Genomic DNA, 17,235 nt, shown 5'->3' with positions numbered 1-17,235 from the left:
ACCAATTCGATGAGAATCGTTCCTTCTGACCTTCATCACATGGGTTTTGAGAGGTTAGGAGAGAGGTGAAGATTATGAAATTGGAAAAAAGACCAGAGTCATCAATTGTTGAAAATTGAAACTATGCACTCCTATAAAGTAATCGGCACACTGAACAATAAAGAATCACAAGAGAGGGAAACTCATAAAAACATAGTGTCACAACAGACAGAACGACCATACCATAACTTTATTGTAGATATACTCGGCTACAATTATTACAAAAAAAGAAAACAAAACAGAATATTAAAGGTAATTGTGATCCATAAGGTGCAGACCGCAAACCACTGCAGCAAGGCGTTACAGTATGAGTGAGACGTTTTTATTATTTTCAGTGTCCCTTAAAATTCTGCTGCAGGTTATGATGGCCCATATTTCCCCATACTGAAATCAGTACATCAAGTCGGTTCCATTTCATTTCATTTTCATTCCATTCTGCTGGTGTTCCGCTGTTTGGCGACAATGACATTCTCACAAGTTCATTCCCAAAAGTCACCATCAAAGACTCCCCGCCGGCTTCGCTGGAGCAACTTGCTGTAAAGACCGCATTTGATTATTTTCTCTTTTTCATGTACATTTTGTCATCCAAGGCATTTCACCTTTTTATTACTATATAACGTTTCATTTGTTTACTTTACCCCTTGTCCAACGTAGCAGCCCGTTTACAAATGTATAGGGACTGGAATTATTTTTTTGATTGAAATCAAAATAGTGTATTACGCTAAATAAGAAAACAAAGGGGGTAGGGGAAACTATTTCTACTGACATGCACTACTCCATATGGAACTAGTCAGATGTAATCTAACTAAAGGGCGGAAAATAGTTGACTAAACATAATTCAAGTCATGCCTATCGAAGGACATGGCAGTTTGAGGGTTATATTACAGTTCAATATTCAAAGAATTACATTTAAGGCAGGACATCAATGTATACACAACACATACATATCAGCCCCTGATCTATTGCAGAGATCTTTTACTTGTTAACTACAGTGTATTCATCAGATGTTGACCTGCTGTAGGCACATTGTATCTTTCCCCAACCATTGCCTCAAATACAATTGTAAAATATTAACAAAATGAAACAGCAGCAAAGCCTAAACCACGAGTTATCCCTCTTCACGTAACGGCAGCATCATATACTGTTTACACTTCTTTTTTTCAACTCTTTCTGACATGAGGTAAAGTATGGCGCCCAAGTGCAAAGCTCAATTGTGCTACATGTACAAAAAGAGAAAGCAAACAAAACAATAATTATTTGCCAGTCGGCAAACAATTGATGACAACCATATAGCTACAGTCCCATAAAACACCTTGACTAATACAACATTTAGATTGTAGGAAAGTGATCACACGGCACCATGGGAAGTTTCAATGATCATTTCTTAATTGTGTATTTCCGTCTGTGACAAACAGACAACTGGTGTGGTACCATGAGTCAATTTCACAAAGTACTCCACCCAAATGAAAAAAACATGTGTAGGCTCGCTATGACATTCCACAGACCCCCCCCCCCCCCAGAAATAAACGATAGATGAATGTTAAATCAGCTGTAGTTCTGCAGTTTAGATCATTTTACTACTTAAAATATATATATTTTTTAAACTGTTGCTTGCGAGAGTAAATCCAGATTGCACTCCATACGATGGCATCCGGGGTCAAATGAAATGAAACAAACTGTCAGAATAACAACCATCACTCCAGTTAAGTCTCTTCTAATCACACACATATGCGCACACACAACACAGAATGTTGTTAATAATATATACATTTAGCAAGTATTGTATATTTTGAAGTATTTACATGGCTATTCCAAAGTTCACAACCAAATGACATTGTATGGCACCAGGTTAGGTTATGTTGGGCTAATGCATGAATACACAATAACCCTCTAAGAACAAAGAGTATTTGGCTCATTAAAGCTACTCTAGGCAAGGTTGCTCAACTACTGAGAGACAAGAGTTGCAGGATTTACTTGACTAGGAAACTAAGGCAAAAGGCACTGTTCAAAGTTTGCGTTATTCGGCTTGTCAAAAATATAGGTCATCAAAGATACAAGTAACTGTGGGAATGTTGTATCTCAGTGCAAAGAACTATTTGAGATTACGTTTGTATATATACTGTATATAGATATATTCTGTTTATCCAATGTATGGATATCTCAGGTAAAAGTTTACAGTATGTCACTGCCATAAATATTTCTCAAATTGCAGTCTTGTCCAGGAAAAAAAAGTTTTCATAATAAACATTATTTTTGTAATTAATTTTTTATTGATATATATATTTAAATAAGACAGTGACTGGCAATGGGCAGTCTTCTGAGGTAGTATACCTATGGTAGGATTTAGCCATACATACTTAGCCAAACAACTTAGCCATAGTTGCCATAGTGACGGATAGCCTTGGAACCATCCATGACACATGTATAGAATATAACACCCCACAATGCACCACAACACTCCCAATTCCTGTATCACAAGCTTAGAATTACAAAAAGCTTTTTTGCACACCAACTGTTCTAGGATTACACAGGTGTACAGTTCAAGAATGCAACATCTGTGAAGAATGCCATTTTCAAGTGAGTTGAGAGAAAGAATCTTAGTGTGTGGAAATCTAATCTTCCAACCTGCAATAAGACTGGGCTGGCCACACAAGGTGAGAGACAAATTTAGAGTGCAATCTGTTTACCTCAACAAGCTACAGTACAGAAAGGCTCTCCTCTGGTCATTGCTAATTCCTTTCTTTTTCATTTGAAGAGGATTTATGCTGAGAGACTAAAAACACACTACTTTAGGCTTGTGTAGAATGAGAACACCCTCCGGTTTCACCCGACCACATTTTCAAGCATTAAGTAAAAAGAGGAAAGAGAAAACAAATGATGAGACCAACAATGCAGCTAAACCTCTACAGCATTACGGCTGCTAGAATAGGACAACCAACCTGACTGACAGATTTCAAAGGTCAAATAAAGAGGTATTATAGTTACAGTGCAAAAAGGATGAGAAATTCAAGCTTAATACAAAACAAAAAAAAACATAGCACCAAAAACAAAACAAAAAAAAGACAATGCATGCAATCAACTGAGGTATTCAAGTGAAGAGGGGCTATTCATACTACTGAGAGAAAAATATATTTAGTCTATGAAGCTATATAGTCACACAAATGGAAGCTAGTCACAATGTGTTTGAACTAAATAATAAAACAAAAAGGCTGGTAACCATATCCCTAGAAACTGACTTCACATGTGTAGCGTCACATCTGCATTAGCTTTGGTAAGTGAAGGGATGTGTGAACCGCAATTCTGTTTATAAAAAAACAGCATTGTCTGTGTGTCATAAAGACTGTACTTAAAAGGTGCTCTGTGTCTCACAGAAGTATCCAATTCATACAAAATCTGCAGCATATTACCTGGGTGATATGTCTCCTTTTTTCATTTCTGGTCATAATAATTATCAAAATCTAAACAACGCAGTCAATAGAGACGTAACTAAATGCTCAAGAAATGGCCATCATAATGAACATAATCTTGGTATCAAAAGACAATACTTGAAACCATAGAGTTGATTTATGTCACAATAATAAACATTTCATATATCTTTCTTATGTTCTAGATATATTGATAGATGTATCATGTCTATATACGCCATCCAGTCGCCATGGTTATGAATAGATAAGCTACACAAACATGCATCCTCTAGTGCTGCTTAAAAACTTTTTTTTTATTACAGTAACTGGGAATGTTGAAATCTTATCCTTTGTTTTTTTTTCCAGGATACGACCAAGGGCCTTAGTATGTAAGGCAAATCATATTTCTATTTCATATTAACTTGATAGATAGTTAGGTATTGAATGAGTCCATCCGACCACACAATTCAAAATAACAGACCCTAATGGAATAAGTGCAATAATAACGAAGGCTGTATTCCTAATGGCACACTATGCCCTACATAGTACACTATTCTGACCATATGGTTCTATGTAGGGGAAAGGGTGCAACTGGAAACACATCCTAAAAACACCATCTCAGGGCAGAGTTCAGACAGAGGTGGGCCACACTGGTCTACTTCGCCCATGGTTTGGCCTCTGCTAGCCATGTCCTTAGCCATAACGTTTTTAAAAAACGCTTTAAAACTGGCACTAGTGCACAGATTGAGGAGTTTAGCGTTTTCATATATTTTTTTTGATTTACACCTTTGATTTGAACTATGTACAATCTAATAATACTCATAATACAAATAAGCCTCATATCTCGCTGACACAAAGCAGAGGTTAAACAAAAAGAAATTACGTAGAAACGACAAAAACTGAGAAAAAGAGACACCTGACCTTTTTTCTCGTTTTAACACTTTGCTGTACGTTAATAAAGCACTCTCGTGATTACACAAAGCAGAGGAGAGAAGGAAAGAAAAGATTGTGTTTGCGCAAAAGAACAAAAAAAATAAAAAATCCAACGTAAAAGTTGATGAGCTCTCTTCGTGATGTGACTTCCCCATGTCTCTACATAACGTTCCCTGGCTGCCTTGGTTGTGCCGTTGTGGTCTGAAGATACAGGGCTGTGTTGGTAACTAGCTGGAATCGCTAGCACAGGTAGCTGGTTAGCGTCAGAAGCTAGCATCAGTGGGTACTGGCTAGTAACTGTTGTAGGTAGCCTGCGTCAGTAACTAGTTTCAGTAACTAGCGCAGGTTGCTAGTTTCAATAGCTAGCATTCGTAGCTAGCTAGTTAGCATGTGAAGCTCAGTTGTTAGGAACCTGAGGTTGGTTGGCTTTGAGGCTGCGCAGGGCACGACGTGCGGCGGCAGACTTAGCAATCCGGTAGCTTCGGCCCACGCCTTTGAACTTGCCCTTACCCACGACCTCCACCGTCACACGGACCTTCCCATCGTACGTTCTCTCCGCAGGGCTAGAGAGGGAATATAAGTCATCAGTCATATTAACCAAATGTATATATGTCTCAATATATTGCTAAAATGAAAGCATAACTGGTGGTAGATATGAAAAAACTATGTATAAAACCATGCCTGTGTGATTTACAGAATCTATATGGGGTAGGGCTGAAGGGTAGAGAGAGGCCAAGAAGGCATCACATTTAAACTGCTAACAAAAAATATAATAACATATGTTTCTACCTGAATTTTGCGGTCTCTGGCTCCATCTCCAGCAGCTCCCGTACTGGAGAACGAGGGACGTTAGCTGAGAATTTCTCTGCAAAGTCAAAGAAACACTATGACGTAACTCACACATTTTGTCTCATCAATATGATACATAACTGAGACAGACATATGAAAACATTTAGATTTTGTGAATCAGTAGTACTCAAAGTCTCTCTGCATGAACAAACAATCAGAAAACCTGAAATCAAAATGTGGAAGAAGTTTCCCCTCTCTATTTCTCTTCTCCTTACCTATAAGTGGCCTCATCATTGGATAATACACTTGCCACACAGTCTCCAGTGACATCCTGCTATCCATGTAAATTGCTCCGGCTAGCGACTCAAAGATGTCTCCCATTGCCTTGGGGACTTCAATGTCCTCCTCTTTCGCTTCATCTTCTTCTGAGCGCCGGAGCTGAAAGGGAAAATATTAGAGATTAAAGTACAAGTTGTTTTTCTGAAGAAAAACAATCCTCTGGAGGAAAATAAATAGTCAGTGCTGTAGTATATGTCACATTAGTAATACCTGAACATTGTCATTCATTTGGTATGATATCCATCTAGTAATAAATGTACTTAGAAACCAGTCAACCTTAGTCAAACAGTGAAATAAGCATTTTTACTTTGAAAAGTGAATATCAGAGAAAATAAAATATAAATTACCCTCATTTTCCATACAGGCCTACATGGACAAATTACAGATCTCTCAGATTTAATAGTTAAGTACAGGTATTGAATACATGAGATAGAAGTATTTAACTGTATGAAATCATATTTAAAGATCCTTTCCACTCGTTAGCTGTAGTTTAAGAAACCATATTTTATTAAATCAGCCTTCCTAAATCAGACTATTTACTGGCATCCAAATAAAGAATAGATTAAATAAATATGTAAGGATAATGTGGGCAATGCCTGACTAAATAGATTGGATCTACACACAGGGATTTTTCTAGCCTACCAGTGGAGAACAGAGACTGACAGCATAACGATACATTCTGTGGCATTCATCTTCCCATCGTCATTTGAGATGTTGAAGGGGAACGTTTCATGTTTGTTACGTGAGAAAGTTGACCCGTAGCGAGGAAACGCTTTCATGGAAAGCTTCACTTAAGCCTACAATAGGTTATCTTGTCACAATAATTGCATGTGGTTTCACCATCAACCCACGGCAGGAAACAAACAAGTGTCTACCTCTCCCACAAATACTTATCAGAAATTTAATCTGTGGATAATTATATTGGAGAACGAGAGCTTATACATTTGCAACAATAATTTCTTTAAAGTATCTTTAAAGGACTAAGTTAAGGACATTTTAAAAGTATTCCAGGAGTCCATTTTCTGAGTTCAAAACTCAAGAACTTCAAGCCCTATGTATGAACCCTGATTAAGGGTTTAACTGTATTATATTTAATACCAAAACTGCAGTCAGCTGTACCTTTCCACACTCTGGAGACCCTGAGACCCCGTTGTCCAGTTTACTATTAAGGGTGAAATATTTACAGATTTTCCTGAATTTGTTTTTCCTCTTACTGTATCCAATGTTGTCCCTTAGGCATAAAACCAGCACTGCTCAAATGAGAACAGATTCCCTGCCAAGATAAGCATTTCAAAATAAATTAAATCCAACTGCTCCCACTGCAATCCAACTCTCACTCCAATACTCAAAAAGCGCAAAAAATATAAAACAGATTCATAGGATAGGAGAGCCCAGGTTGGGACATTATTTTAAAAGCAAAAAATTTGCTAAAATAGCATGAGAAAAATATTGAGTCTCAGGGAGTTTTAAATGTTAGTAATTATCAACAAGGCCGAAATCTATTATTAAGTTCCTGCTTAGATGTATTGGTCAAAACTGAAAATCTGTAAATAGAAGGACACTCCGAACACAACCCACTATGATTTACAACGAATGCTTCCAAAAGGCCACCTTACTCTCCATATACACCACTACTTTCAGTAGAGCCCAACTCTGCCCCTTTATAGAGAGTAGATTTGAGAAAGAAAAGAACTATGAAACACCAGAGATCATCAGGTTCCCAACCCACCTCAGAATCCATCCCTTGCATCTCGTTCTTCTCCAGCTGAAATTGCACAAAGTCGTCGATGACGTGGAAGAGCTCGGGTGACACGGCCTTGAAGTACTTGTGGTAATCGTACTGAACGGCCAGGGAGGCAAAGATGGTGTTGTTGACAAGGGCCGAGCGCAGGTCTGTGAGCACGCCAGGAGAGTGTTGGCGAGGATCTTCATAAAGGTGCTTCGTTATGAGGTAGTCTAAAATTGCATCACCAAGAAACTCCAGTCGTTGATAACAATCTAGGAAAGAAAATGAAAGAATCAGGGAAGGATGTGAAAGAGGAATAACGGAAGTTCAGAGGGACACTGCAGAGTTTTCTGGAACAGGTTTTTCTATAAAAATTCTCATTATTATTCTTGTAATGACACAATGCTGAATGTGTCTCTGTATTAGGATTCAACCTATTATATTAGAGGGAGGGGGACACTCATGGTCACCTGTAATGGTGTTATAATGGTAGGAGGCATGTGTGAAGGCCTGCAGCAGATAAGCCTTGTTCTGGAAGGTGTAGCTGATCTTCTTCTCAAAATTGTCAAAGCCGGAGATGAGGTGATTGAGGGTCCGCTCAGCGTCCGGGTGATCAAACATGCAGCGGGGCGGGATCTTCAGCCAGCCGTACTGGAGGTCAAGGTTTGCCACCTCTGTGAACTCAGTCAAACTCCGCCTCTGTACTGGTAACACCTGTTTAACACATTGATTGATATTATTGGCCTAGAATGGCTCTTTTGTTTGCCATCTAAGAAATGCTATTCGATAACACGCTCGTTAACATCACCAAAATAATTCCAAAACATGGACGACTGCGTTAAATAATTCCACTGTAAAAGGAGATCCAGTTCAAAACTGCTCTTGGCTATGCCAATTAGAGGAGGGTTCCATGCTAGATGACAGGCGGCGCGAGGGGCTATTTGACAGCGTTACCTTGAGTCCCAGTGAGCAGAGGAACATCTGAGCGGCCCTCTCCCCACAGCTGGTGAGGTAGCAGCCCAAGAGGGCCTCCACACAGTCAGCGATACTCTTGTCAGCGATGCACTGCTCTGTGTGGAGGTCATAGGAGATGGACTGTTTCCCCAGCTCCGCCCCGCAGTTCTCCTCCGACGGGTTCCAGAAGCCCACCACAAACTCCTCTTCTTCCCCCGCCTTGCTGGGGTCCAGGTAACACATGGCGTCCCATGAGCTGCAATAACATTTGACTGAAATGGTTAAGACTCCAATTTCCCCCTTATCCTGTGATACATTTTTTTTAAATGATAGTTCAGACATTTTGTTTGTCCTAGCCCAGTTTAATTCACTAATTTTATGACGTTACTAAATGCCTATTATAAACCAGATGGTTTGAATATTGAATGCTGATTAGCCAATAACAGTATGAAATTCTGCCCTGCTCAAATTTCGTTGGTAGCTGGTTAATAATAACAATAAGGCATCTCATGAGTTTGCGGTATATTGCCAATACACAGCTAAGCTCTGTGTCCAAGCAGTCCGCAACCCATCATACCTAAGAACAGCTCTTTGCTGTGGTATATTAGCCATACACAACTCTCCCTCATGTAGTGATGGCCATATGAGGCTTCATTACCATTCTTCTAGCAGCAGGATTTTATGCTAGCAGTGCTACATTTTTATTTTCTTTTTCTAAATAAAAGCCATCATTGAAATATATACGGCAATATAGTTAACAATCTAGTCTGCACATTTTATGTTTAATTTTATGTCCAATTCAACTTTGTTTGTGTCAGTTCTTTTTTACTGACTAAATTAACTATATGGCCTTATACATTTCAATGATGGCTTTTATTGTAATAAAGAAAATCTCAGTGCTGCCAGCATAATATCCTGCTGGTAAAATAATGCTAATGAAGTCCTGTTTGACCATCACTACCCTCATGCCTCATTGCTAAACAAATAAATATATATAACACTTAATCTTTAATAGTATGGCAGGGACTATCATTAACAGTTAACAATTGGAAAGTGCCTTGCTCAAGGAAAGAATTTCACCATGTCAACAACTCAGTTACTGGCATGTGCTACTCACCTGTAGTCAAACTCATCTGCTGACCCGACACCACTAGGCTCGGAGGGGTAGTGGGGGTTGGGGACTGGGCTTGGCTTCTTAGGGGGCCTCCACTCCCCGTAGCTGGGCTCGGCTGCTGGGGAGGAAGAGCGAGCGGAGGGGCTGCGGCAGGAGCCAGACGTTGGAGGCGCAGGGGCAAAGGTATTAAGGGAGATCTTCTTGCCGAAGGCGCCAGAGCCCATGAGCATGTTGTCAATGAACTTGATGTGCTCCTGGTAGTAAATGAAATGGATTAACCAACGAGTCCGTCCAGGGCATCCCAGCCAGGTAGACAAATGAGTCTTGCCTTAACATGGGTATATTCCCGTGACAACAAGCAACTATGTGAACATCAGGCGTGGCGCATTAAACTCCTCCATACCTGGTAGTATTCCAGGTCGTCCTCCAGGTTCACCCCATCTTTAGGCTCCTTCCACATTAGATCTTCATCCTCCTCCAGCACCTCCGCACCAAGCTCCTCTTCATCCTCACACAAGTCCTCTCCAGCACTACCATTGGCCTGGTCCTCTTTTGCCTGAGAGGAGGAGGTGGGAGGGGCGTGAGGGAAAGACAGGGAGAGAGAAACAGGATGGAGTCGATGAGGAAATGGCGCGAGAGAGGATGCCAAAGGCGAGGTTGGAAACGAAGAACAGAAGCAAAAAGCCCACAGTGGATGGATTACCGTGCAAATATATTAACATCTTATTATCCAGTATCTCCAGGCCTGTAGTTGAGTCCTGAGAAGCATGGTCAAGCCCCGCACTGGGATTCACACAGATTATTGTCTCAGAGTTTCACTCTAACCGCAGCATTAGGTCAGCTAAGAGGGCTTTGGATGTGAGAGGGGAGGCGGGCCAATCCAACTCAATGACTCATAGGACTAATGCAATTCAATATCTGACAATCTGGGTCCCCAATGTTACATTTATAATCGTTAATAACCCAGAAAGTGGCTGTGTTCTTCTGCATATTCATTAAATGCTAATGGAGTTGACATCTAATATTGTAATAACACAGCCAGGCTCTCATGGTGAAAACTTGATTGCCTGGAGCACATTAAGTACACGCCAGCCACTCTTAAGCACACTCCACTTTCCTGCTGACACACACACACACACGATTACCTCACAAAATCCAACAGTTTCTTAAGACACACCCCACTAACTCCAGTCCCTGGCTACCTGGCGGGTCACCAACTACACCCTCAACACCCCAAATCACAATGAACCGTTTCCTACCTGCTACCGCTACTGCTTTTCACACTTCACTCACACTACATTCAAGGTATTTTAGTGCAGAACATAAAGTTAAGACTAGTAACATGAATTATTACTATTAGAACGACTGAATGCTTAAGTACAGAAAACAAGTTGCCATAACAAGAGTAACGTACAAACTGTTTACAACGCTAACAAACAGGCATTTATTGACAATCTCCTTCGGCATCACATTCAGGAAATGCTACCAGTTGAAGAAAGCCTGCCCTCTGGTGGTGGCGACATGACAGCGCTTCACACCTCGTCGTCGTCCCATTTGTCCTCACTGGTCTTGTCCTGGTTGACCACGTAGCCAGGAGGCAGCCAGTTGACCGGCGGATCGAAGATGGACACCACCATCCTGCTAGGAAGACCTTTCTTCTTCCCCAGCCGATACAGGTTACAGTTGCTCACCTGTGGAGACAACAATTCAATACACCCCATTAGAATGTCCCATTAACATCCAATCAAAGAGGAAATACGGTCAACCATTGAAACAAAGAACAAGAAACCATCTCTCATTCAACAAATAGGCAAACATCACATTCCCTTGGCAAACACAACTCAAAATTCCTGCATGGATCCAAAAGGGCACCCCATAACCCCTTCACAATGCACTGTGTAAGCCCTGGTCAGAAGCAGGCCACTATACGGGAACAGGGTGTCATAACCCCTTCACAATGCACTGTGTAAGCCCTGGTCAGAAGCAGGCCACTATACTGGAACAGGGTGTCATATCCCCTTCACAATGCACTGTGTAAGCCCTGGTCAGAAGCAGTGAACTATACAGGAACAGGGTGTCATAACCCCTTCACAATGCACTGTGTAAGCCCTGGTCAGAAGCAGGCCACTATACTCACCTTCTTGCTCCTCATGTAGGAGAGTCGCCCCTCGTGTGCATCGGGGTATGTACAGAACAGGTAGGTGGTGATGGCGTGCTTCAGGAACGAGTCTCCTAGCATCTCCAGGCGTTCCAGGTTGAAACCGTCACTGGCGTTGGACAGGGTCAGCGCCTGCAGGAAACATTTAAACAAAGGTTTCATTGAAACAGGCATAAAAGGTGTCGCCTTTCCGACAAAAACGTCTTATATGCAGCTGCACAAACAACGCACAATATTTTGATGGGAAACTATTAAAAACTGGACACTAAGAAACACATCCGAGGAACTCATCCCTACCTGAAGGATGAGTCCAGGGTTGGGCCCGAGGGTCTTGGGGCAGGGGCCCGAATCTTCTCCCCGCGTGTTGCTGGCCGTCTCCTGGATCTCTGCAGGGTCAGGTAAAGGTGCTGTGGTGGGCCTGGTCACTGTTGCTGGGCTACAGCAGTCTGAGGTAGCTTGATTCACATGGTGCCCGTTGCCCTCACAGAGCTCGGAGCTCCTCCCTGGTCTACATTCATCTCTAGGCTGGGCCGGAGCGGGCTGGCGCTGGGCCCGAGGCTGGGCCGGGGTCTCGTTTTGGTGCTCGGTGCTTAGAGAGGGCCGCACAGGAAGAACTGAGGTAGTGGTTTGCGCCGTCATTGTCGATACTTGGTCGCCCGCCAGCGGCTCATCAGAGTCAGCCGAGAGGGATTGGCAGTTGTCGTGTCCGTTGCGAGGGTGTGCTTGGTTGCCGTAGTCACCGATGTCTTTGGCAACAGGGGAAGTGCCGTTAGTGAGGGTCAGGGTGCGAGAGGCGGAGTGTGGATGCTGGGTGTTCTCCTCCACTGGCCTGACATTGCCCACCTCAGGCTGGGAGGAGACATGACAGTCACTAGAGGGTTGCTGGGATACAGAGACAGGAGCAACAGTCTGATCTTGTTGTTTACAGTTCCCATCTCCACTGTCCTCCTCCTCCTCCTCCTCCTCCTCCTCATCATCATCATCATCATCATCATCCACACCACGCGGACAGATGAATGACTTGCTGTCGATGGACTTCTTCCATCCAAAGTCCAAGTTTGGATATCTGGAGAGACAGCGTGATATGTACTGTTTGGGTGTGGAGTGATACAGGGGTAACTAGTTCAACGAAATACCAGCGAGGTAACATGAACTAAACAGAAGAGGCGTACCTGAAGTCTGGGGGCAGGGTCTGGGCTCCTACTCCAGCGTCGCTGGCTGTCTGGGCCCTCAGCTCCTCAGCGGTGAGGAGGCAGTGGAGGCGGTACAGTATGCTGGGCAGACAAACAGCCTTCCTCCACAGAGAGGCTGGGATGGGGTGAATGGCACACAGCTCTGGGACTAGGATCTGAAGAGACACAGGGGAGGGATAACAGGAAGACAATTGGAAATCCATACGCTGTAGAGCCAATGAGACGCAGGGAGGGGGTGGAGAGCACAAAGCTCTTGGCCCAGGTTTCAGAGGACAGACCTTCCAGAGAGTTCTCCCAGGTACTCTGTACTGTCATCACATTACCTGTTTGTTTTGGAGACTTTCCCACTTGGCCTTCCTCTTCTCTGCACTGCTGAGAGGCAGGGCTTTCCCCTTTTGGTTCAGGTGGCGAGGGGTTAACAGGTTCAGGCTGAAGGGAGAAGTCAGGGGTCAAAGACTGCATTATTTAAAACCGTAGTTTGGATCCAACAATCTGCCCGGGTGCACCTAAGCCTACACCCTCCCCACCACAGCAGGCCTCCTTCAGACAGACAGTTGCATCAGATTCTCTTCCTGTGTTCCTCACCGTGAGGAGGTGTGGTCAACATCCAGTAGTGGCTGGTTTACATTGGACAGGTCCAGGTTGTACTTGGTTTTGTAGTACTCAGCAAACGTCTCATACTCCGGCGACGGGAACTTGCTGAGCGGCGTTAGGTCTGTGTAAACGTCCGCCACATAGAAACGGTGGGGCTGGTCAAAGTTACGATACCTGAGAGAAACCATGGTTGGAAGTCAAAGGTTGCTTTTTCCAGACAAGGATTTGGTTGTGTAAGGAAAACGTAATCGTTCACATTGTTTTCAAACAGGTCAGTGATTACAGAAATAGAAACGTCTTCCTAACATAATTATATTGACTTACTTAGGGAAACAGTCCTAATGTCCTAACATCATTATGTTGACTTATTTAGGGAAACGGTCCTAATGTCCTAACATCATTATATTGACTTACTTAGGGAAACAGTCCTAATGTCCTAACATCATTATGTTGACTTATTTAGGGAAACGGTCCTAATGTCCTAACATCATTATGTTGACTTACTTAGGGAAACAGTCCCAATGTCCTAACATCATCATGTGGACTTATTTAGGGAAACAGCCCTAATGTCCTAACATCATTATGTTGACTTACTTAGGGAAACATCCTAATGACCGAACATCATTATGTTGACTTGTATTTATAATTTTGTTCAGTGTAACACTTTTGTTTTGCCCCCATTTATCATGAGCTGAACTCAAAGATCTAAGACTTTCTCTATGTACACAAAAGGCCCATTTCCTTCAAATATTGTTCACAAATCTGTCTAAATCTGTGTTAGTGAGCACTTCTCATTTGCCAATATAATCCATCCCCCTCACAGGTGTGGCATATCAAGATGCTGATTAGACAGCATGATTATTGCACAGGTGTGCCTTAGGCTGGCCACAATAAAAGGCTACTCTAGGCAGCACAGTTTCTCCATTTTGCGGTTTACTTACTTTCAGCATGCTATCAACCCATACACTCAACAGATCTTTCTGAAACAAGACTGACACAGATCCACATTTCTTCTTAATAGCAAACCACAGATTTTCTGTTTTGTGTATTCATTGTGTTTTGCACTGTAAAAAAACTAGTTTTAGGATTAGGAAGCTAGCATTGCTTAGGTTAGACTGGCAGTCTAGTTTGGAGCACTGACAAACAGCACTAACAAAGTCTACATCTCTAATGTTATCCTAGTCCTTAGGGACCCTAGTCAAAAGTATGGTACTATTGTGTGGAGCTGTGACCCAGTGGTATTGCTCCTGGCTGCATCGACATATACGGCTACCTACCGGAGAACAGAGCTCAATACCCATCTCCACCCTTCACCTTGGTGCTTCAACAACTAAAATAATAAGTAGAGTGACTATACACTCTTCATTAGACTATTTAATGGGAATGGGTGGCTTCTGGGAAGTCAGCCCAAAACTGGTCTGTCAGGAAGCAGCGTACCGTGGAATGATGACAGCGTCCTGGTAGTCTTCTAGTTTGAAGGTGAAGGGGTTCTGCTTGGTGTACTGGGTGGTAGGAATGCCAATACGGGCCTCAGACTTTTCTATGTCCTCCATGAATTTAAAGTCCAAATCTAGAGTGTTGGAATCCTCAACTGAAAGAAGATACAATATATTTGTGAGCTTGTAGGTCAACATACGTTTGGAAAATTTGTTCACGAGAAGGACCCCCAAATATTTTGAAACCCTAGACACAGACTTTCATATTTGGTAAGTTTCTAAAATGTCAGCCATTGACTGCAGTTTGAAAACCACTGAGCTAAAAACTTAGCATCCAACAGAATTAAAGTTGACAGTTGACAAACACACAAATCATTAGAAAAGAGTAGGCTAACTAATTCACCAATGCTGAGAGGTAGAACACAGTAGACAAACTAACTCACCAACGTTGAGAGGTAGAACGCAATAGGCTGAATCGGCCTGAGTGGGTTTGAACTCCAGAGCAGGTTTCTCCAGACGGAGGATGTGTGAGAAGATATACTGATGTAGTCTGGTGATGAGGTCCAGCTGGACAGCAGTCAGAGTGAATCCTGCCTTCTGGAGCTCGATGAAGATGGTCACCTCGCCGGACCGTGTGTACACTGGGAAGTGGGGGATCTGGGGAGAGCCGGGACAGGTTTCAGTGAACGTGCCAGGAAAGATCAGTAACAAACTGAGACGGGTGTGTTCATTACCCGAGGTATAGGTTTGGCGGTCAGGATGCCGAAGCACCTGGTAGTGTCCTCTGGAGGGTACAGCTTCCTGCGGCGGAAGTTTAGCTCATCAGGCAGAGGGGTGGTCAGGACCATGCCAATAACATACAGGTAATAGGACTGCTCCGGTACAGGGTAACTGTCGCGGAGACACTCCGGTATCTGGGGGAAAACAACATGGGTTAAAATGAGTTACCAACAAAAATCATAAAGAAACACATACGTCTGACAAAACTTTGACAATCAGGCCATATGGCCTGGAAATCTTAACTCCATAAGCCCTGATAGAGTAGCGGAGTACATAAAGAATATACACAGCGTATAAACAAGGGCCACCCTATCAGAGATGGTAAAGATAGTTAGTGAGGCATCTAGCAGGTTAACTACTCACGGCTTTAGGATAACACTGTCTCCTCTTGGTGGAGCCGGGCCTGCCGGGAACACTGGTCTCCTCCTCATCATGAAGGTCCAGCTCCTCCTCATACTTGACCGTCTCCTTCCCCACAGGCATCAAGTGGTCATCCAATTCACCTGAGAAAGAAGGACAGGAGACCATTAAAAACCCAGCTACAATTTTACTTCATAGGAGAAGGAAATACTATCAGTGACTAGCTTCGCAACACTGCATGATGAAGAGTACTTGAACAATCCTTATCACCTTTCTTGTGAAGCTTTTCGCAACAAAGCAACGCCACTGCTTTCTCTGCCAGCCTTGCACAGTTCATAATTGGCCCCTGAAATAAATGAAAAAGAAATTGACATCGGTCTAAAAGACATCAGAAACACACTTCACACTGTACGGCCGTCCAAAAAGACAAACTTGGTGGAGGACGTGACTTTCACTTAATATGTAGCCTTTTGAACACAGTATGCATTGAAGGGGCATATCCAGGCGCTTGCAGTCTCACATCTGATCTACTGCATCTCAATGTTGGTTGGGCTCCCTGCTTGTGCCTTCAAACCACTGCTACTTTACCCACTATGTGGCCTTAAGCTCGTATCTACAACAAGACCAGGGTCCTCTACAGAACGGCAAGGGGAGCAGCCCCTCCCTGCCATCATCCCTGGCAGAACTCTGGGTTCTGCCACCTCTGGTCTCCCGGCTGCCCCACCCCTACGGTAAAGAAGCTCCCACTCAGCCCAGTCAAAGCTCTTCTCAGCGCAGGTACTCCCATGGCAGAAGCAGTTAACTCTTAAAGCTAGGACAAGCCCAGTCCCTGTACGTTGACGGAAAACGCTACCCTTTCAATGAGAATCTTAGGTAAAAGTGCTAACTCACAGCGACAGGCACGCGCAGAGGGGAGTTGATGGGCAGGTAGAGGGTTGACTGGTAGCGCCTGTCCTTCAGCTCCTTGGTCTTACACTTGGGAGCCAGGTGGGTGAAGGGGTCACTGGGCAGACGGGCACAGTATCTGGAGGGTGAAAGGGAAAGGGGGACATCAACATACCAGAAGAACTGGAGGAAAAGTAAATTGAGAGCCAACAGTAAGCGAACCCTTAAACCCAACTCAGCAACACAGCCTGCTGACATTTTCAGTGTTTTCTATCACACCGTAGTGTTTATTTAAAGGCAGCGCTGCCTAACTTCTTCTTACCTGTTGATGTGTCCGATGGCCGTGTTAATGGTAACACTGGGCCCTCCATCCTCAGAGCGGAGCACATATGGTGGCAAGACGTTGTCGTCATCCAGCTCCGGTTCCAGCACCTCGCCCACCCCTGACGCCTTAGAACACTTTTTCCTCAGGATCTAGAGACAAGGCGCTCAGATTCAGAATTATAGCAGCCGTCACTAAGGGCATTTGCA

General features: G+C 43.2%; 1 protein-coding gene across 1 annotated transcript in view; it reads right to left on the bottom strand.

Moving 5' to 3' along the window:
* Positions 1-214: 214 nt before the first annotated feature.
* dicer1 (dicer 1, ribonuclease type III) overlaps positions 215-17,235 on the bottom strand; it is a 28,755-nt gene continuing 11,734 nt past the window's right edge. The window contains exons 14-34 of the mRNA XM_010878753.3: positions 17,027-17,178; positions 16,711-16,843; positions 16,090-16,165; positions 15,823-15,962; positions 15,414-15,593; positions 15,123-15,336; positions 14,681-14,834; positions 13,235-13,417; positions 12,973-13,078; positions 12,629-12,804; positions 11,754-12,522; positions 11,436-11,588; positions 10,837-10,989; positions 9,702-9,854; positions 9,302-9,552; positions 8,185-8,440; positions 7,701-7,944; positions 7,234-7,502; positions 5,441-5,603; positions 5,166-5,241; positions 215-4,939 (exon numbers count right to left, since the gene is read on the bottom strand). Of these exons, the coding sequence (XP_010877055.2) occupies positions 4,774-4,939; positions 5,166-5,241; positions 5,441-5,603; positions 7,234-7,502; positions 7,701-7,944; positions 8,185-8,440; positions 9,302-9,552; positions 9,702-9,854; positions 10,837-10,989; positions 11,436-11,588; positions 11,754-12,522; positions 12,629-12,804; positions 12,973-13,078; positions 13,235-13,417; positions 14,681-14,834; positions 15,123-15,336; positions 15,414-15,593; positions 15,823-15,962; positions 16,090-16,165; positions 16,711-16,843; positions 17,027-17,178 (4,167 nt within the window). The 3' untranslated portion in view covers positions 215-4,773. The remainder of the gene's footprint in view (positions 4,940-5,165; positions 5,242-5,440; positions 5,604-7,233; positions 7,503-7,700; positions 7,945-8,184; positions 8,441-9,301; positions 9,553-9,701; positions 9,855-10,836; positions 10,990-11,435; positions 11,589-11,753; positions 12,523-12,628; positions 12,805-12,972; positions 13,079-13,234; positions 13,418-14,680; positions 14,835-15,122; positions 15,337-15,413; positions 15,594-15,822; positions 15,963-16,089; positions 16,166-16,710; positions 16,844-17,026; positions 17,179-17,235) is intronic.

The sequence above is a fragment of the Esox lucius genome, chromosome 15 (genome assembly GCF_011004845.1).
Source record: "Esox lucius isolate fEsoLuc1 chromosome 15, fEsoLuc1.pri, whole genome shotgun sequence".
Taxonomy (NCBI): domain Eukaryota; kingdom Metazoa; phylum Chordata; class Actinopteri; order Esociformes; family Esocidae; genus Esox; species Esox lucius.
Note: the sequence above shows the minus strand (reverse complement) of the source record. Positions and strands in the feature narration are given on the sequence as shown.